The sequence below is a fragment of the Daucus carota genome, chromosome 1, assembly GCF_001625215.2.
Source record: "Daucus carota subsp. sativus chromosome 1, DH1 v3.0, whole genome shotgun sequence".
Taxonomy (NCBI): Eukaryota; Viridiplantae; Streptophyta; class Magnoliopsida; order Apiales; family Apiaceae; genus Daucus; species Daucus carota.
The window spans coordinates 24,591,276-24,611,861 of record NC_030381.2 but is presented as its reverse complement, the minus strand read 5'-3'; the positions used below and the strand labels follow the sequence as shown (position 1 = coordinate 24,611,861).

Below are 20,586 nucleotides of genomic sequence, written 5' to 3'. Positions count from 1 at the left end.
AATTCATAATGTACCCGAAGTACACTTTTATCGTTACCCGGTCAAAGGCAACTTTTAATGTAATCAAAGTATATTATCGTATAGAAATATAATAATTTCAAGTCTAAGGATCATTACATCATTATCATTGTGAGATTACTTATGACACAACAAACATGAAGAATCTCACATTGGGTCTATCCAGCACCATATATATATTTTATACACATGCTTGTGTTTTTGACTTTAGTATCACTATACTTATGATCAATGAGATGTGATCATCGGTCAACAAAACACACTAGTCTTAGTGTATTATCATGGTCCCATAATAATACTACTCGACTATGGATATTTAAGAATATCCAATACTATTCTTATAATCTCATTTTTAAGTCACGTACTTAAAGATATAGAACTCATATTATATCCCAAGGACATTTATTAATCTAACATTTATATCGCAGTAAATAAAGATATAATAAATTATAAAAGGAATAATTAATAGAGCAATATTATTAATAATCATATGTCTTTAAACAGAAAAATATAATATAGTGTTGTCTTTAGGGCACTCACACTATCAGACGTGACCTTGATATTTTACTAACAAATCCCGGTTGTAAGGTACAACCCATTGATTATCCAAAATAGCTTTGCATTCTTGTACAGTGTTATCAGTCTTGCATATACAAAGGGAAGCCACTCTTATCAAATACCGTCACAAACACAGAACCTAATCATGATTTTATTTTAGCTAATAAACAAAGAAGTAGAATTATACTAATATCCAAGGAAGTAAAATTATACTGATATCTTATGTGTGATGTATAATCTTACTTCTTGGGAAAATGATGTATGCATTCAAAATCCTTCATGTAAGTTGATTTTGGATTTTGAAGACCACATGGACCATGGATCTTGAATGCTTTAACAACAGCGTAACCTATCCGATCTAACAACTCATCAGGAATCTATGCGGAAACTAACTTATAGAAATTTTGTTTTAAATACTTCTTAGATGCATTCTCCAGCCAGATCAACATGTCCACATGAGGTATACCACACTTCTGGAACTCACGACATACATAACTGCATAAAATTAAAGATATAATTAGGGTGAAATATATAGAATGAACATACAATTAGAGTCATCCAAGAAATCATCTTCATAAGTTAGTTCTCTAAAATATTGACATAGAATATAGGTTATAGTAATTAAATAAACTTGTAAATCATATAAAATATTGACGCTAAAATAACCTCTTGTGTTGTGTTCTTTTTCATATGATGAGAAATGAAGGCATCTTCAAACAAATTAGTTCTAGCTTCAGTTCCTAATAATCTAGATAATCTCTTTGAGTTTTTCCTTTAAGTGTGTCATAAGTCTCCAAAGTGCAAAACATTAGACAAAGGAGTGACTGTGATTTTCTTTCCTGATAAACATGTTATGGACGACTTTAATTAAATTATGATGAAACAGTTACAAACTGTGTATATGACTGAAATACAATAACTCTCCATACTATGATGTACCTACTCCTACGTCCATCAATGTTAGACAAAGTTGAATTGTCTATGCTGGAAGATTGTCCAACATTTGTAATACATGATAAAGTGCAGCGAGGAGTGACATCACATTCATCTAATGTTGTAAACAATGTGGAATGAATGATTTAATTGAAATATAACTTCACATTAATACTAATGGATATGAGTTAATAAATTTTAACTGCTATGAGACACAAAGAATAATTGCAAACAAAACATGAATGGAGTAGGAGATCATAAAGATAGATATTTTCTTATAATTTAATCCATAACAATTTTCACATTGAACCCATAAATGTCTGTATTTTTGAGTTATATCCAGATCATTGGAACTTTCTATTATAATGCTACCATTCGTGCTGGTACTTATATTGGACCCCTTACTTTCACTTTCACCACAAACGGAACGAGAAATGTAACTGTTACTGTAATTGTCACTACCTCTTACAATGTAAGTATCAATAACTGCAAGTAGTGTTGTCGGACTTGAGATAGAGGCATTTAAAGTCTTACATGTCCCATGAATGGGTGATATTGAATTCATTTGTCGTTTCTTCTTTACAATTATTCCGATGACCACCTTATAACAATACACAACATTTAGCTTTTATTTCCCAATCAAGGATATAAAAACCAAAACAATTATTAGTTTAGCGGGATATCCCTATGTTATAAAATACAGATTAAAGTTTACTAATTTAATTCAAAATCAGAGACAACAAACATGGGTTGTGGCAGTGTTCACACTTGACTTGGCATAAACGTGTTTACTCTTTAACGTATTGCTACATGCTGCTTACATCCACTTATGAGCGGTGGCAGTACTGTAATTAAGTGCAAGTTGAAGGGCAAAAGACAACAGAAACTATTATATACATAGATAGATAGATAGATAGATAGATTATAGTGTAATTTATAGTTAAAAACGACTCCAACCAACACTATAATAGTTTAAAAATTACACCAAACACATAGCGTGACATCAAATTTGATATTAGTAAGTTTGCAAGTAATCCAGGTGTTTTCCATCATTCCCATTATTCCATTATCTTTCAGAACAACAAATTTATCCCTTTCATATCCTATTTATTTATTTCTTACCAAAACAATTATTTTTAAAAAATGGAAAATCATCTGTTTTTATTGAAGTAAGTTTTGTTTTTTAGTGTAATATATAGTGTAAATTCTACTCTCTTTTTTCAAATATGTTATTTGCATGTATTTTTACCTGTTCTGATCTGAAGAGTAATTATTCTAAAAAATTTCTTTTTAATAAATAAAATATTAATATATGTTCAAACAGAGCGAGGGTAAATTTGACGATACCGTTAAATGACCCGGGACCACGACGGTCGAAAATCGGGTTTGTTGCCAAATAGTAAGAAAATAACACTACAAAAATTGGCAGCCATTATTATCCTCTAAAACCCTAATAAACCCCCCTCTTCCTCTCACTCCTCCGCAGCTTCTCTCTCAAAACCCTAAAAAAATGGGGAAAGTGAAAGGAAAGCACAGGTTAGACAAATACTACCACCTCGCCAAAGAACACGGCTACCGTTCCCGTGCCGCCTGGAAGCTCGTTCAGCTTGACGCCAAATTCACCTTCCTCCGCTCTTCTCGCTCCGTCCTCGATCTCTGCGCCGCCCCCGGTGGATGGATGCAAGTCGCCGTCGAGCGTGTCCCCGTCGGCAGTCTCGTCATCGGCGTCGACCTTGACCCGATCCGACCCATTCGCGGGGCCATTGGGATTCAAGAAGATATTACGCAGTCCAAATGTAGGGCTAGTATTAAGAGGCTTTTGAGTGAGAATGGGTCTAGGGCTTTTGACTTGGTTTTACATGATGGCTCGCCTAATGTTGGTGGTGCTTGGGCTAAAGAAGCTACTAGCCAGAATGCGCTTGTTATCGATTCCGTTAAGCTGGCTACCGAGTTCTTGGCTCCCAAAGGGACTTTTATTACCAAAGTATTTTCCGCTTTCTCCGTCTCAATGGTTAATTATTTTGTGGATGAGTGGAGGTTTAAAGTTTGTGTCTTTGCAGAAAGTATGCGATTTATGTCTTTGATTCAAGTATGCTATTTGTGGTTATGCTAAATGGTGGGAGATGTTGTTAACATATAAGTAAATGTCTTTGCTTGATATATGTATGTATCTTTTTTGCGTTTGATGTATGTGTATATGACAATGTTGTACATGACAAGTGGTATGAAGTTTGTGTATTTGTGCTGTTGTACTTGGGTTTATACTGTTGATGTCTTTTGTTTGGTATAAAGTGTATGCTAAAATGTAATATTCTGATTTGTGTGTTTATGGAAATTTGGAATTTTTTAATTTTTAATGAATTTGATTTGACATTAATACACGGCTTTCATTCTTGTAAACATGATACTATATGTAACTTAATTGGTGTGCTGATGATATTCTATGTGGTTGTTCTATTCATCATCCAGGGTTAGCATAAATTTGCTTTATTATCCAGAAGCTTCAATTAGAACTTCTAATTGAAGCTTCTGGATAATAAAGCAAATTTATGCTAACCCTGGATGATGAAATTATGTAAAGAAGTGGACACTTCCCTATATTTTTTTATCTCTTGAATATGAGTGTTATGTTCTCGTTCTACATGGGAGTTGATATTTCAATCATTTACTTTTGTATAATAATGATATTGGGGTTTAAAGGTACATATATTTTATGTTGTATTGTAGGTCTTCAGGTCTCAGGACTATACCGCAGTCCTTTACTGTCTTAGACAGGTGATGTTCATATATTTCTTCTTTCCATAATATGCTGATGGGCGAAACATCCGGATGTTATATCTGACATTGTAATTTGTTGAGCAGTTGTTTGAGAAGGTTGAAGTGGACAAACCGTCCGCTAGTCGTTCAGCATCCGCAGAAATATATGTCGTAGCCTTTAAGTATAAGGCCCCCGCCAAAATTGATCCTCGCCTACTGGATTTTAAGCACTTATTCCAGGGAGGTAAAGAACCTGCAAAGGTAATTCATATTAAGTTTGGGTCTTTTTTCATTTTGTTACTTTTTTTGTAATCTATGAATTTATGTTGAGAATTATAGTATATTTTAGTTGTGCGACTCAGTTTCAACTATACCTCTGCAGGTTATTGACGTACTTAGAACAACAAAGGCAAAACGACACCGTGATGGGTAGGCACCTCTTTCTTACTCCTTATTATGAGACAACAAATCATTGTGCTATATCAGGGAAAAATATCATTTATCCTGAATAGTGAGCTTGTTTCTTTTTAAATCAGCAGTTACAATTTGAACGGCTGATTTAAGTCGATTGTTATTCTACCTATGTAGCAACACTGTACTATTTTGACCACATTGTCACTTATCTGAGCACCCTCAAACAGGCACTAGGGAGAAATCTGTTTCTTATCTATCCTGTTCAATCTTGATATTTGAACATGCATTACTAGCAATTTGTTTATTATTGCCTTTTCCATTGATGATCTTTCAGTAATTGGAATTATGATTTGTAAAGACTTAAAGTCTTCAAGTTTTTGCTTTCAAGAAAAAATGTGACTGTGGTTTACACTTTGCATTATTCAGTAATATATGTTAACAGGACTCTGCTAAAAGTGCCCAACATGGTTACATATCTGAGTGTCGGACTGGGCAATATTTTGAAAATTTTACATGTTTTTAGCTTAATATAAGTCCACACTCATGTCCGAGTGTTGAGTGTCAACACTGTATTATATTGACCTCAATGTCACTTATCTTAGCAACCTTGAACAGGCACTAAGAAGAAATCTGTTTCTAATTTATCCTGATCACCCTTGAGACTTGGACATGGACTAGAAGCAGTGTGTCTATTACATGCTTTTGCTTTCACAATCTTTAAATTTTAGGAATTCTGATTTGAGAAGTGGTGGATGTTGCTTAACAAAGTTCTGTTTTTTAGAAAAAATTTAAATGTGATTTACGCTTTACGCTATACATTAATTTGATTACTTTCTTTTTTCTTTTCTACTGTTGTAGGTATGAAGATGGGGCTACAATTCTAAGGAAGGTCTGCTCAGCTTCAGATTTTGTTTGGTCTGATGCTCCCCTTGATATACTTGGTTCAGTGACATCCATTAGTTTTGATGGGTCTGAGTGTTCTCCTATAAAGGAACACGCTTTAACAACTGAAGAGGTATCCCATTTTTTTAATTCTTTTTTCTTGTTAGTTGAGAATAAAACTTTTTCTTGACCTACTAAAGAACTTGTACTGATGAATCTTTGGCAGGTTAAATCTTTATGTGATGATTTGCGTGTTTTAGGGAAACAAGACTTCAAATATCTTCTAAAGTAAGGAACTCTCTCTTCTGTCGTCATTAATAAGCCACTATTTATGATGTATCTTTTACGAAAACAACCCCCCACCCCCCACTGTTTGTATAGTTATTTTTGTGGTAAATCAGTGTGTCCAGCATGCTTTAAGCAACCAGAGGCCTGTTTCCTCTAAATTTGACTTTTTACCCCCTTTGTAGTTTGTTTCCTCGGATAAGCTCTGTAATAGTATTTGCGAATTTAGTCTCTGTTTTTTGGTCCTTTTAGATGGCGAATGAATATTAGAAAGGCATTATCCCCGTCAAAGGCTGCGGTTGCTGCAACCACAAAGGTTGATAGTGAGTCTAAAACTGATGAAGATGAAGCTGAAGACGAAGACCAGAAGGTTCTTAATGAAATGGAGGAAATGACATATGCAATGGACCGAAAAAAGAAACGAGCAAAGAAAGTACTTTCAAAAAGACGTGCTAAGGTTAGATAGGATTGTTCATGTCTCCATCTCCTTGGCTTTTTTTGTTCTCCCTTTCTGTTGTCTGCATAATTTAGTAAATAGTACCTTGTTCTTCTCTCTATCTTCTTTTCATATCTTCACTTCCATTATAAGCTGAGCTCTTATGCTCTACTATCTACTAATCTTTCTCCTTTATTCTTCTATTTTCATATAATATAGTACTGAAGTTAAGACTCATGTCTATCGGCAGTTACACTCTTAAGTCTTGTCATCCCTCAACGATGGATTCACGCAGTAGCTAAATCCCATATCACGTGACTTTGTGTTTTGTGATCTGCTCTTGACATGTTAACATGTTATGTAGCTAGTTGTTCATAATGTTTATTGAACTGTTCTTGGTTCGCTCTGTTCTTTATGTAGGCAGGTTTCCTTAGTTTGAATGTCACTTTTTTGACTTGTTCAGTTCTTAATTTTTTCCTGGTAATGCACCTTTAGCTGCTTCTCCCTTTTCTTGAGTTTCTTGTATACTTTCCAAGATGCTTCTGCTGCAGTTCTTGTGAACATTATGTTCAATGTTAGATGTTCTTTTTTCTGTAATGATTGTATACTCGTTCAGATGCATCTCTTTGTGCTTCTGCATATGTTTAATGTTTATCATGCCGGTTTTAGGACAAAGCAAGGAAGGCAACTGGCATGCAAGTAGATGTAATGGAGGATGGTTATACTGATCATGATTTATTCTCTTTATCGTCCATCAAGGTCAGAAACATTTTAATTAAAATTATAACAAGTGTTGTTCACCTGTGTATTGCATTATTAGAGCTAAACAACTTCTGTATTATCATCAATACTCAGGGTAAAAGAGATCTAGTAGCAGTAGAAGATACTGAAAATGAGGAAGAAATTAATAAAGTAGTGGATAGTGATGATGAAGATACAGGTGCAGCAGGTCAAGATGATTCTCAAAGTGATCTGGACTCTGATGAAGAGCGTAAAAGGTTAATTCAATATTTGATAATGTTTGATGGAGTATATTAATTAATTGAATTGAACTGAAATTAGTTTGCCATGTATTAAACTAATTGATCAAATTCACCTTCAGATATGATGAGCAATTGGAAGACTTTCTTGATCAAGCTTATGAGCGATTTGTGGCTAGAAAAGAAGGAAGTACTAAACAGAGGAAGCGTCTAAGACAAAACTATGCCAAGGATGGTGAATCTTTGGAGGTACGAGCTTTTTTTTATATCTCGCTGATACTTGTATTTATACTTTAAATTCTCTAGAACATAAATTTTTGTTTTCTTGATGGTTTTCTGCAGTTCACAATTTTTTTAAAAATAATAAAGTTTTTGATACCTTTAGTATATGAGTATAATTTTCTGCACCCAGTACTATCCTGGCTCTATATATTTTCCCCAGAGTATACGGAGTCTTGAATTATACTATTTCTTTTTTCTTTAAAGATATTACCCCTGAAAACTGCCATCATGCAATATAAATAAATGAAACACTTGGATCGTATCCATCTTGACAGAAATAGTGATGTTATTGCATCTAGTTTTTGATCAAATGTAGTATCATCCGGTACTCTACACTTATTATTCCTTAGCTTGTGTATCAGTATGAATATAATATATAAGTTCAGGAATTATGTGTCATATCAATTTACCTGTACAAATATTTATATTGCCATTTTGTTTTGGCCATGGTAGCTACTAGCAAAAAATGATTAAAAGCATCGCCTTAGGCGTGAAATTTGAATGAATTAGTTTTCCTTTTCCTTTTTTGCAGGACGGGGATGATGATAATGTGGTCCATTCTGATCAAGATTCTGACAATGAACGGCCTGCTCAAGAAGCAAATCCGCTTGTGGTTCCCCTTGATGGAGATGAGGCCACTCAAGAGGAGATTGCTGCCAAGTGGTTTAGCCAGGATGTTTTTGCTGATGAGGATGAACATGAAGATATGGACAAGGATGATAGTGAAGATGAATTGGAAGTGGTTAGACCTGTAAAGAAACCCCCATCTCCTGAAAAAGGGACCAAGAAAACTACGCAACAAACTCAAGCTTCAAAAACCAAAGATGATTTTGAGATAGTCCCAGCCCCAGAAACAGATTCGAGTGATGACTCATCCTCAGATGAATCAGAGGAGGATGTGGAGACGAAGGCCGAGATATTGGCCATGGCAAAGAAGATGCTGAGGAAAAAAACAAGAGAAACTATGCTTGATGATGCATATAACAAGTACATGTTTCATGATGACGGGCTGCCTAAGTGGTTTGTGGATGAAGAAAAAAAGCACTCACAGCCAATAAAGCCTGTAACTAAAGAAGAAGTTGCTGCTATGAGAGCACAATTTAAAGAAATTGATGCTAGGCCTGCTAAGAAAGTTGCTCAAGCTAAAGCTAGGAAGAAGCGGGTGGCCATGCGTACTCTTGAGAAGGTGCGCAAGAAGGCAAACTCTATATCTGATCTGCCAGATATTAATGAACGTTCCAAGACAAAGATGATAGACCAACTTTACAAGAAGGCAGCGCCGAAGAGGCCCAAAAGGGAATTAGTGGTAGCAAAGAAAGGGGTACAAGTCAAGGCTGGCAAGGGGAAATTACTTGTTGATAGAAGAATGAAAAAGGATGCGAGAGCTGTCAAAGCAGCAAGTAAGAAAGGGAAAGGAAAGGGAAAGAACTCCAAGGATAATAAAGGTAAAAAGCCTGGAAAAGAATTTTCAGCCAAAGGAGGTAAAGCTGGGAACAAAAGGAGGTAAAGCTGGTGCATTGTTGGGGCAATGGATCGAAAGATCTCCCATGGAGTGCTCCATGAATTCATGTATTGGGTTTACAAATTTTTGGTTATTGATTGCAGTCCGAGGCTTGTCTTACTTACATTTACTTGAATGTAACAATATCCGGTATTATGAACTACATAGAAAGCTATTCAACATTTGATATCCTTTGCCTTTTTGTTTCCATTAAAAGAATGTCAGTTTTTTTTATTTTATTTTTCCCTTTTGATTATTCTTTTTGTAAAACTCTAGATTATACACGAACTTGGGAGTTGAGAGTAGTGATATTCATAGAGGTCCAAAATTGGATACAATGTGGCAGCATGAAATGTTTTTTTTGTCAGGCAGCATGTCAGCTAATGCATTTGTTTCGCTTGTTAAACAACTTAGCAAACTCCTTTCTTCTACTAGTAACTCTTGCAATAAAAAAATTGTCATAAACATCAAATGACTCGCATTTAGCTAAACTATATCACTTCTCCGTGACTATGCGCAAATGGTATGCTTAATAACTATGTACAAAGGTTTTTCCCCCTCAACTTGCTCTTTATATACAAATGCCTACGAAATGAGATTTGAAAGAAAGAAAAGAAAAGCTTCATAAAGAATTCGGGAGGAAGATAGAGAAGCCAAAGTCATCTTCTCTCGTCTACTCCCGAGTCCCCTTTATATATGAATTGGGAAGAAAAGGAAGGAAAATCTAACATTCCGGGATCACGTTTGAAAGAAAAAGAATTGACCTCTTCCTATCCGGTTTCTCTCCTTTTCTTTCTTTCGAAAAGCTTGGGAAGATAAGTCAGTTAGAATCAGCTTATAATTCCTCTTCTCGCCTTCCCTTTTCTGTTTCTTTCACAATATCAACTCCGGAACTCAGTGTCAAGCATCCTGAGCCTCCAGGGCCCGGGCTTCCTTTTGCTTCAACTCCCTCAACGTTGATCTCCAATGAAAATAAGTCCCGAACAGTTGTTCAATCTCCTCCAGTTTTCTCCCATGTGTTTCCGGAAACAATGTAAACATAAACAACCACCCTATAGCTGCAATTCCAGCGAACATAAAAAATGTACCACCAATCGTCATGGCCTTGTAAATAGAAATAAATGTCATTCCAATCACGCCACTTACACCGCGATTAACAGCCACTCCGATGCTACAGCCCAGGGCCCTGAGCCTCATTGGGAACACCTCCGAGCTGTACACCCAGGCTATCGGTCCCATTCCACTAGAAAATATCGATACAAAACCTAACACCCCGATGACTGCCAACGCCACAGCCCATTCCACAGTATGATCTGTGTTGTTGATGACGGTTAAGGACACGGCTAACATTAACAGAAAAATAACCATTCCTCCCATACTTGTGAGCATCAGAGGGCGTCGTCCAATCTTGTCTAGCAAAAACGTCGAAATCAGAATGAATATGGTTTTGCAGAATCCCACGGCAACAGTGCAAAGTAGTTGCTGATCAGAACCTTTTATTCCAGCTTGTTCAAAGATTCGCGGACTATATAAAACAACAGCGTCTATGCCACTCGCTTGTTGGAAAAAATGAATGCCGATTCCAGTGATTGAAGCGTGGCGAACAGCTGGTGTAGGACTAATCAGCAGCTCTTTCCACGCCCCTTGGCCCGAATTTTTGTCCGATACAGGGACAATGTCATCGGTACAATCTTCAGGAATGCCTGCAGCCACTTGGATATCAAGTAATCTCTCACGCCCTTCTTCTTTGCTGTCTGAAGTTTTTTCAAGTACACATCTAGCGTCACCAAGTCGGCCTCTCAGGACGAGCCAACGTGGTGACTCGGGCATGTACAGAACACCGATAGCCAAGGCAACCGAAGGAATGGCTCCAATTCCAAGCATCATTCGCCAACCTAACCAAAGCGGTAGTTTGGCGAATGCATAATTGGAAACGTACCCAAGCAACACACCTGTTGATAACACGATATCACGTATCATTTACAAAATCATTACACACTGGCTTACCCTTCGCGGTTACCCCTCCCCTCCATGGCGGAGGTGCAGCCCTCTACCACCAAAACAAAAATACATAATCAATGAAGCGCATCGCAAAAAGATACATCTGACAATAGGACTACTGACATACCGCTGTTTATAAAAACTTCAGGGAACGACGTGAGAAAACCACGGTATGAGGCTGGAGCAACCTCGGTGGTGTACACCGGAGCAATCATCATGGCATAACCTACTCCAATTCCCGCGACAAACCGCCCAACCATAAGAAACACAAAGTTCGTAGCCAATCCCATAAGTATAGCACCTAAAAAAAATATAATTCCCGCTAATACCATAGTGTAACGCCTGCCAATCAGATCAGATGTTTTTCCAGCAGCTGCAGAGCCAAGCAGAGAATAAATGTTGATGATTCCGACAATAACCTCGATCTGGACATCGGTGAAATGCAGATCCCTCTTGATGTACATAGCGGCTCCACTCATGACTCCAGTATCTTTCAACATAGAACCGAATCAAACAAAAACATTTTACACGTAATAAACAAAATGAGTATATATAAATTAGGAACGAGCTAAGAGACAAGAACATACCATAGCCAAGCAAGACAGAAGTCATTGAAGCTAAAATGGCACAAGCAAAGGCATACTTGTTTTTCTTGCGGCCACCAGAAACGTCGTGATCGTCTCCAGCCATCCTCGAAAAATAATCAGCAGCTGAGCCAGAGTCGTCCAGAGGTTGATAATTGGGTGTAGGCATGCATGAACCTCAGAAAAAACTTGTAAAAAAACCTGTTTTCTGGTTCTTAAAATCTATAACAAGGGTGTAAATCAGAGGTTTATGCCCCCATTATTTTTGGAGATATGCAATCTATCAGATATACAGTTGTTACGTTTCGAAAACTCATCTTTTCTGAGCCGCTGAATTGACAAGATACTTTTACCATCCAAAAATAAAATTATATCTGTTGAAGCACAAAGGTAGGAGGGATATAAAGCAATAAAAACCACAATATTAATTTCCAAGTATATGGTCTAAATTAAGCGAATGCCTAATTATTTGCAAATTCATTTAGGTAAACAAAATTATTAGCCAGCATCTTTCAGTAGAAGAAATGATTTAGTTGCATAGCTTGTTGTTCAAAGCTAATATTTCGAAGTTGAAAACGTAAAATGTCTGGACAGAATGAGGCAACGGAGAGTTATAACATAAACATACCACCTCTGAAACTTGTATACAATCTAACACTGCTTCTTGGATCCCTTAAGCTCATTGTGACGTCTCGATCACCTTGATAAGGTGTTTTAAGAGGCGCTGCCTGGTTCAAGCTTGTTTCCATTTCATGTTAAAAATGGTTCGGGCCTTCATAATGAGCTCTGAACCTCCTCATTACTGCAGACTCTGATGAATACGTATACGAGACAGTAAGGATTTGGAATTTGGTTACAGTCACAATGTTTGTAATTCTTGTCTAGGGGTAACTTGTTTGGAGATTTTTGCCTTGGAAGACATAATCTGAAGGAAGCTGCAAGCTAACCTTTTAGTCACAAAGATATATTGATGTCTTGATCAGAACAGGATGGTCACGGTTCTACAGGACAGGAACAGGGATCATGACACTGCTGATTATCAAGACATAGATTATAATGTTGCAGTCTCTGGGAGAAATCTTCACCAGAGTTTTTAACAATGATGTTGCATATATATGAGAAGTATTGGCTATGACTTTTGACATGCACTCTTGTGTGCTTGTGTAGTTATGTATCAGTTTTACAGATTGAAAGGTTGCCTATAATGATACCACATCTCTCCACAGTGCCCTACTGCACTCGATCATGCTGCCCTAGAGTCCCCGACAAAATTCTATGATCAGTCAGCATGATCTCCCCTCCAAACCTAGATCTAGCTCCCACCACCAACTGGAGTGCAACCCAGTTGTGCATTGTCTACATCACATGAGGCAGTACTTGTGGATGTAGAGAAACAAATGAGGTTTTCCAGACTTTTTATCAGTATCGTTAATCTGTTGATTACTGGCATGCTCTGGAACCGGGCTTGGCCTGAGCTTTACCCTAGCTCTTCCAGCTTATAAAGAACTATTTGCTAACCAGTACAGTAAAACGGCAACTTAGAGTTCCCAACTCCGACTATACATGTGATATCTGGGCGCACACATACAATAATGCCTCTGTATGAAGATGACACTTTGTAACATAGAATCACATAATTTGTACACACACGTTCATTATTATCGATCAACATTTTCTGCAAGCATGTTCCTACATGCCTCTCTATGAAGATGACATATTGTAATTAGTAACAGAACAGCCTATAACTTGGCCAAAAACGAAAAAAAAGACGATCTATAATTAATCTCTACAAAGTGGGGGCAGAATATCTCCATTTTCTTATGGAGAAACATCAGCAGAGTATTGACATATGTAGTAGCAAAGCGACAGCGCTGTACGCATATAATTATAAATATATTAGTTGTAATATGTAAAGAAGCCTAATTTTGAACTACATATTCTGCCAATCTTTCTATCCTTCATCTGGGTCCTTTTTTGACGTGTTTAAGTGGCGAAGGGAGACTAAACTGGAAGGCCATGAAAAAACAAACTATTGTTAGAATAACATATATGTATAGTGTAATGAGATTAGTTGATAATAACCATTTACACTTGCTGGGAGAGAGTGAAAAGCTACCTGCAATTTTGAGGAACCCGCCAAGATAATATAGACGATCTTTTCAACATAGGAGGCAAGGACATGAACCGCCTCCAGTCCTGGAGCAAGATTCGCAGATCATGAAGTTTGCTTTCCAACCCAAAACAACAGTTGGCATGCATTGTGCAAACTTGGTTTAAATCTTTACTAGGCTCACAAAATCCCCCAAAGTAATTGGTGTTTAGGAACCGTATCTTCAGTCCAATATCAGTGATGAAAGAATCATACTTGATACGATTTAGGACATCCTGATCATGCAATCCTGGATATGTTTCTTGGGCGGAGTACCAGTACTTGTAAAACTCTATGGTGCGGGTGTTAGACCTGACAAAACTAAACCCACCATTGGGTTTATTTCTATCAACGTCAACTGAGTCGCCAGAATAATGATCACAAGCAATCTGGAAATCAGCGTCCATATATAAATGTGGAAATGGATCTCTAAACCACATGATATCAGCATCCTGAAGTAGGAAAACCAAATATTGGGCTCTGAATACAAGTGGGAAGAGCAATTTAAATTTCATATACGTAGCCTAGTCCATTGGTGGATTTCTCATAGCTGGGCGCTGTAATTTAGATCAGATTTTAAATATGTTGAATGATATCTAAAACGAAATTTAGGCACTATCAAATCACCAAGGCGAGTTACACATACTTGAAAGGATACAAAACCAAGCATACATGAAAGAAATGTCATAACCTGGTCCTGTGACCGGAAAGATGGGCAAGGGAAATTCATACTGAAAACTTCTGGAAAGTTACATACATGCAAGTGTTTGTGAGTACGGTTATGCAAGGGAAATTAGTCATGAAAATATCAGCCTTCGTAAATAGCTCATTTAACACAATTTGTGAGGGGATAAGAATGTTGATCACCAATAATAGTTATAGTAATTTTTTTTTGATGTCAGTAGACATAAGGATCAAATTCAGCAGATTGCATCACTCTCTTAAATTTTTAAACATGTTACAGGTTGCAGTTAATTATTTATATATGAAATGGGTTCCTAGTTGCAGCTTACAGATATTTAGAGAAAATACCGTAAAAATAAAGTTGTAGCCGAGCTCTAGAACATAGCGCAGGAAATCAATCCTTTTCCACATCATCTTCAAGTAATCAGGAGTCATGAAATAGGCCTCTTTAGATAAATCCATCCCTTCAGTACCAAGTGCAAAACAGTGGGAGTGTAAATCCAAGCAACGAAAAAAAGCCTTCTGATCTAGGGCAATAATCACCAAATGATTCAAGAGCTTACGAGTCCCATCTCCACTTTTAAAGCTATGAAGGAAAAGATCAAGAACAGAGTTTGGTGCTGCCCATGCTTCATTTAATGTCGTTATTATGACCGTTTTGTTTGGCGAAGCAGCAGCCTTCAACACTCTTGCAAGCCTATTTATCGCACTGTCCTACAATATATACCAAAATGAGTAACCAAAGCAATTATTATTGGATACTTCTTAAACCTAAAGGAACTAAAAAAAGACAATGGCTGAACCAGGATTCTGAAGGACCCCAACCTAAAAAAAGTTGAAAACAAGTTCAAAACCTCATCCCGCGTGCATTTTTTTTCTTCCATCTGTTGGTCACAATCACTCTGTTTGGTTGGATTTAATAAAATTAACCAAGAATCGAATAAAAATTTCAAAATTATGCTGTCACTTGCAAAAATGCTCATAATTTTCATTTCAATTCATTAGACTATTAAATCAACATTTTCCTACTAATTTTTCCTACGCAAATCTCAGCCCTTGAGCCTTGAGAGCTCACACACACACACACACACACACACACACTTTCTGCTCTTTCTCCAACCGAATCACATAAATAATTCAATCTCCAAGACATTTACCTAAACCATCATCATCATCATAAAAAAGGCCAAAATTACATAGAGGCAAACAATCTAACAAGAATGAGACACATTACAGAATGAATCAAAGAGAGAGTGATCACCGATGAGGATTGGTCATATTGTTGTCTGCAAAACCATAACTAAACCGAGAAGTAGGATCAAGCGCATCAGGAAAGCGAAAACCGACAGAGTCTGCAGCTCGAAACAAAACATAACAGGATGCCGAGACACCGAAAAAGAACACTGCCCCTATCAGGACACGCCTCAAGAGACCGGTGGACAAAATGGAGCTGTCCTGTGATGACATCATTATTACTCTTATGTTCCTGGCAAGTAAGAAATAATAGTGTGATCTGCACACACCTAGGCGCCTATGGCCTCGGAGATTTAGTTTCATCGACAAGCCATGAATGTATGTAAAAATGTACGAGGTTTGTTCTATGGATCACAGGGAAAGAAAGAGGAGCAGAGACAGTTTTGTTTAGGCAGAGACACTGAGGTAACTGAAATTAGGGAAGCTCACTCCATCATGGCCACAAGTAAATCTACACTGCTTTCTTATGTGACACGTGCAGTGTATGGTTAATACACTTTTATTATGTATAAAAATATATGATAAATATCGTTTTTATACCAACAAAAACTTACTACATATTTGGGTTTCATGCATGCCTTGTGTTTGAATAGTGTTGTAAAAGAGGCAGTTAAATTGGGTACGGTGAATTTTGTGAAAAAGGATTTGACACATTAATTAAAATCATTTTTAGTCCTAACTTTGCAAGAAATAGTTCTATTATTAGCAGATAGCAATTCTTAGACAATATTGTCAAAATTCAAAATTATGCACTATCATCAACAATCACTAATTTCATAATTTTTTTATTGGCAAATATTAATTCTTAGACAATCTTGGTCAAAATTCAAAATTACACAATTACACTATTAGAGCATGTCCAACGGTGTTGGCTATAATCGTTTGCTAAATTGGACCTGCAAGACATTATGTAAAATTTGCTGAACCCGTAAGAAAATTTTGCTTCGGTGGTATTAGCTATATTGGTTGGCTATAATTTAAAGTATATTATTAATATTTTGATTGTTATAAATAGAAAATATCAGTTTAATATGATAATAAATGATGTTTAATCGATTTTTTAGCAAAATGCAGAGGTTCGACAAATACAGTGATCCGAGGTTGGCCAGACAACCAACCACGAATTTCAATAACTCTTCCCAAAATTTGTTATCACCGTATTCGTTATTGATTTGTTGTGATTTCTATAATGCAAAAATCAGGAAGTGAGACACATTTTTACCATGGTTCTGAGTGCAAGTTCCCTGATACTTGAAATACAGGCCTTGTAGTCTGAGTTGGCGAGGCAGTTGCACATAGAAATACATTTTGAACTTGTATCAAATTACTGCTGGGATAAGACCCGGTGTGTGGGAACTTCCCGCGATACGCACGGATTGAGACCCGATCTCCTTTGGTGATATCTTCACATTATCTCTTCAATTTTAGGCAGGCCTTTAGAGTTTCTTTTATGCACAAGCTATTACAGCAGATAGTTTCATTTCCAACTAGCTATAACGTTACGCAGTTTTAAGGTTCGTGTTCCTACTACACCTTGCAGAATACTTCTAGGGGATTTTCAAGTCAGTTTTGCTGGTTTTATGCTTGTAAAATTGAGTCATTGTCTTTGGTCGATTACAAACACTTTTCGGCTTGATATTAAAACAGCTTATCTCGAGTTAAACATCAAAGTGTCTTTTTTTTTTTTTTCAAATCATATAAGAAGATCAAGTATTTGTGCTATTTTTTTTATGTGCTGACAAAAGACATCTCATTCTTCCAGTAGGTTACAGAATATGCAGCCCCACTGCAGCAGAAAAAAATACATTTCACCAACCACACCACATTTTGTTTGTTTATCCAGTGTTTTTTATCATAAAAAGTCAAGAACATTCTTCAACTATAATGGTGGACTTCATGATACATGACAGAACTTTATAAGAAACCAAAATAAATAGTAACAAGCATTGGCGGAAAGAAAATCCCATAATCATAATTTTATTCAACAAAAGGGCATACGCTAAAGCTCTGCAATGTTAAACATTGTCACAAGAAACAAACACAACCCAACCAAACATTCGACATAGTCCCTGGTAGAAAAACTACAAGTTCAGTGAAAACATAGTATTATGCTTAATGTAGTGGCCGAAGAGACTTTGTTTAGACAAATTGGTTGAGATACTCGTCCACAGTTGTGTATTTGACATCAGGATAAAGTGCTGAAGCCTCCACACCGAATGAAGGTTCAATCTCAAAGCTGGTCTGATCTCCCTTCACAAATGCAGAATGACTGATAGATAGCAGCACATTGATCGGAACAGGGGATTCTGCAAAGAGTTTAAAATAAAGGACAAAAATACTTAGTAAACAACTTTTCCAGGATCAGTAAGATAATGATCAATTATTATAATCATGTGAAGCAAAATTTTTTATAAAAAAACATGTTTCCTCACCTTGAATGCTCTTCAGGACTTGCTCTTCTGGAACATAAATCTTCTCAAGAGTTTTGCCTATCTTTTTCTCCCACACAGACAGAAGCTCATTGAAAGAAAGTGTGTTGTGAGGAGGCCTTACATAGAGAATTTTGTTCAAGGTCCTCGGGTCATCCACAGCTTTTATAGTGTAGGTTGCAATGTCTTCTTCCTTGTTAAATGCCACTGTGTATTCAGACCAAAACTGGTGTTAAGCTTTATGCAACTTTCTAATGAAGCTTTTATAGTGTAAGCATGAAGCAAGGATATTTGCATTCAATACCTTTTGGAATCCCGTCGCCTAATATGACTGCTTTATCTCTTGGAGGAGCTGCGGCTCCAGCCTGGGCCAGAGTTGGAAGAAAGTAGCCAGCAAAAAAGTTGCAAGCAACATAAGTAAATGGAACTCCTGCAGCCTCAACAGTTCTGCGGAATTGTGCCTTGGCAGCAAATGCTGACTTTGCTGGTTCAACAGCATTCACTCTATCCACATCTTGCCCGAACTCAGATGGAAAGAATCTCTGAACAAATTAACAACAAAACAATGACGACATAACTAAACCACACATTTTCTGATCTCAATTAAAGAAACTGATGTACAATTACTGAATGGGAGCACTAAAACAATATAATGATGAAATATATATACTAGTACACAATTGGCATCCTTCGAATTCAAATATATCTGGAATAACAAGAGTTGCCACTATATGCCATACAAATGACTGAATATTGTTAATACTATAGGCCGTTGGGTAACTTTAAAAAAGTGCTTACCGCCTAAGATTTTTTATCAGAAAAAGCCGGAAGTCATCGTGAAACAGACACTACTCATCGTGAAAAAGCCGGAAGTCATCGTGAAACAGACACTATGACACTTCTAATTCATAGATCTGATCAAAGTATTGTATGTATTTAGTACCAACTTTCTACTAACAACTGGTCATCTAATATGGTAATCAAACCTTAATCCTTGATATTTCCCAATTATCATCACTTAACAATAATTAAAAATAATAAAAATCGTACCTTAACGTTACCGGCTTCTACTATAGCAGCAAGAAGCTTATCTTGATCAGCCAACTGGCCGTGACCTAGTGTTGAAATCACCACATCCACCTGCTTTATCGCCTTCACCAAACTCCCATGATCATACAGATCTCCCTGATCACAAAATATTTTGTTAAACCGCAAAAGTCTAGTGGATACCCGTCTTCTTCGGTCCTCAACAAAAACTCTTTCAAAAATATACCTCTGAATACTTAAAATTTTAATAATCATATCATGTAACAAAAAACATCGGATCAACAAACATATGGACGACAAAATCAAAAAAAAAAAAGAAAAGAAAAAAAAAAGAAAGGTTAACAAATATGTGTACGTACATGGACAAAAGTAACGCCCAAAGACTTGAAGCTATCGATGAGTTGCGATTTATCAGGGCTAGTTAGAGTAGCTTCCCTCACGAGCACAAACGTGGGATGTCCAGCCTTTGCGCTAGCCTCGACGATGAACTTTCCGATGTATCCCGTGCCTCCGACGATCAGAATCTTGGTTGCCATTTTTTTCCGACCAGATATATTATAAGTACGCGTGAAGTTGAAGTGACAACTGAAGGAGTTTGTTATGAAAACCAATCGAGGTTCCTATGCTTTATTTATGATGGAAAAGTTGGTGTGATGATGGGAATTTACAGTCCTGCCCTTGCCTTATAAAAATGGCAAAGCATTATTGCTTTGAAAATGAATATGGACCAGATTTTTAAACAAGTTCATTGTTACGTAACGGTCGCGTAGGGCGGCCAGATTGAATTCAATTACTGTTTACTTGACTTTTTTTTTTTTTTAAACAAACCGTTTACTTGAATAATTTCCCCTAATAAAAATTTAAGAAAAATGTTAGTTACCAAAATTTGTTCCTAAAATTCCTCCAAATTCACTAGTTCCATATTTTCATTCATGAAATTATCTGTGCGCATGCGTATGTATCATCTAATTAAAATCCATTTAATATGTTTCAGGTTGTTCACAAAAATTTTAGAATAATTCTAGAAGTACTAAGAGCATCTCCAACCATAAAGACCCTTAGCTAAAAGGTGAGTTTTCATGCCAAAAATAAAAAATTTAGCCAACCACTTCAAAAATTCACACTTCAACCACAGTGACCTGTTGTCTATAAATTTAGCCAACCTCCTATGGATGACTAAATTTGTCGAACCTCTACATGTCTGTAAGAAATCTGTAGGAAGATTGCACATTATTTATTACCACATTGAACTGATATATTCTATTTTAACAATCTAAAATATTAATAACATGCTATTTTTAAATTATAGCCAACCAATATAGCCAATACCACTGAAGAGAAATGTCTTAGAGCATCTCCAACGGTGTTGGCTATAATCGTTGGCTAAATTGG

The 20,586-nt window shown here is 36.6% G+C and overlaps 4 protein-coding genes across 4 annotated transcripts; 1 reads left to right on the top strand and 3 right to left on the bottom strand.

Moving 5' to 3' along the window:
• The first annotated feature begins 2,891 nt into the window (after window positions 1-2,891).
• On the top strand, window positions 2,892-9,280 carry LOC108204428 (uncharacterized). The gene is made up of 11 exons (XM_017373854.2): window positions 2,892-3,493; window positions 4,237-4,284; window positions 4,372-4,527; window positions 4,649-4,695; window positions 5,539-5,695; window positions 5,789-5,850; window positions 6,100-6,304; window positions 6,953-7,042; window positions 7,139-7,281; window positions 7,386-7,512; window positions 8,078-9,280. The coding sequence occupies exons 1-11, from the start codon at window positions 3,020-3,022 to the stop codon at window positions 9,050-9,052; spliced, it is 2,484 nt and encodes an 827-aa protein (XP_017229343.1). The 5' UTR covers window positions 2,892-3,019; the 3' UTR covers window positions 9,053-9,280.
• A 272-nt stretch (window positions 9,281-9,552) lies between these two features.
• LOC108199833 (putative polyol transporter 2) lies at window positions 9,553-13,127 on the bottom strand. Its single transcript, XM_017367829.2, has 3 exons — window positions 11,635-13,127; window positions 11,175-11,537; window positions 9,553-10,998 (listed from the first exon to the last, which is right to left on the bottom strand). Exons 1-3 carry the CDS (start codon window positions 11,798-11,800, stop codon window positions 9,947-9,949), a joined length of 1,581 nt encoding a protein of 526 aa, XP_017223318.2. The 5' UTR covers window positions 11,801-13,127; the 3' UTR covers window positions 9,553-9,946.
• A 125-nt stretch (window positions 13,128-13,252) lies between these two features.
• On the bottom strand, window positions 13,253-16,180 carry LOC108197505 (uncharacterized protein At4g15970-like). Its single transcript, XM_017365153.2, has 4 exons — window positions 15,726-16,180; window positions 14,813-15,173; window positions 13,748-14,232; window positions 13,253-13,637 (listed from the first exon to the last, which is right to left on the bottom strand). The coding sequence occupies exons 1-4, from the start codon at window positions 16,019-16,021 to the stop codon at window positions 13,583-13,585; spliced, it is 1,197 nt and encodes a 398-aa protein (XP_017220642.1). The 5' UTR covers window positions 16,022-16,180; the 3' UTR covers window positions 13,253-13,582.
• Window positions 16,181-17,670: 1,490 nt separating this feature from the next.
• On the bottom strand, window positions 17,671-19,847 carry LOC108205401 (phenylcoumaran benzylic ether reductase Pyrc5). The gene is made up of 5 exons (XM_017375344.2): window positions 19,554-19,847; window positions 19,198-19,332; window positions 18,452-18,689; window positions 18,151-18,354; window positions 17,671-18,024 (listed from the first exon to the last, which is right to left on the bottom strand). Exons 1-5 carry the CDS (start codon window positions 19,728-19,730, stop codon window positions 17,858-17,860), a joined length of 921 nt encoding a protein of 306 aa, XP_017230833.1. The 5' UTR covers window positions 19,731-19,847; the 3' UTR covers window positions 17,671-17,857.
• Between the last annotated feature and the right edge of the window lie 739 nt (window positions 19,848-20,586).

Excerpts from the sequence above, each read along its gene's own strand:
- LOC108204428 (XM_017373854.2), top strand. The coding sequence starts at position 3,020 with ATGGGGAAAGTGAAAGGAAAGCACAGGTTAGACAAATACTACCACCTC. Across the intron at positions 3,494-4,236 it reads AAGGGACTTTTATTACCAAA|GTCTTCAGGTCTCAGGACTA; the intron begins GTATTTTCCGCT and ends GTTGTATTGTAG. Across the intron at positions 5,851-6,099 it reads GACTTCAAATATCTTCTAAA|ATGGCGAATGAATATTAGAA; the intron begins GTAAGGAACTCT and ends TGGTCCTTTTAG.
- LOC108199833 (XM_017367829.2), bottom strand. The coding sequence starts at position 11,800 with ATGCCTACACCCAATTATCAACCTCTGGACGACTCTGGCTCAGCTGCT. Across the intron at positions 11,538-11,634 it reads TTCTGTCTTGCTTGGCTATG|ATACTGGAGTCATGAGTGGA; the intron begins GTATGTTCTTGT and ends CTATGTTGAAAG. Across the intron at positions 10,999-11,174 it reads TGAAGTTTTTATAAACAGCG|GTGTGTTGCTTGGGTACGTT; the intron begins GTATGTCAGTAG and ends TGTTATCAACAG.
- LOC108197505 (XM_017365153.2), bottom strand. The coding sequence starts at position 16,021 with ATGAAACTAAATCTCCGAGGCCATAGGCGCCTAGGTGTGTGCAGATCA. Across the intron at positions 15,174-15,725 it reads AATATGACCAATCCTCATCG|TGCGATAAATAGGCTTGCAA; the intron begins GTGATCACTCTC and ends ATTGTAGGACAG. Across the intron at positions 13,638-13,747 it reads CGGGTTCCTCAAAATTGCAG|TTTAGTCTCCCTTCGCCACT; the intron begins GTAGCTTTTCAC and ends ATGGCCTTCCAG.
- LOC108205401 (XM_017375344.2), bottom strand. The coding sequence starts at position 19,730 with ATGGCAACCAAGATTCTGATCGTCGGAGGCACGGGATACATCGGAAAG. Across the intron at positions 19,333-19,553 it reads TGGGCGTTACTTTTGTCCAT|GGAGATCTGTATGATCATGG; the intron begins GTACGTACACAT and ends TTTTGTGATCAG. Across the intron at positions 18,355-18,451 it reads AGGCGACGGGATTCCAAAAG|TGGCATTTAACAAGGAAGAA; the intron begins GTATTGAATGCA and ends CTGAATACACAG.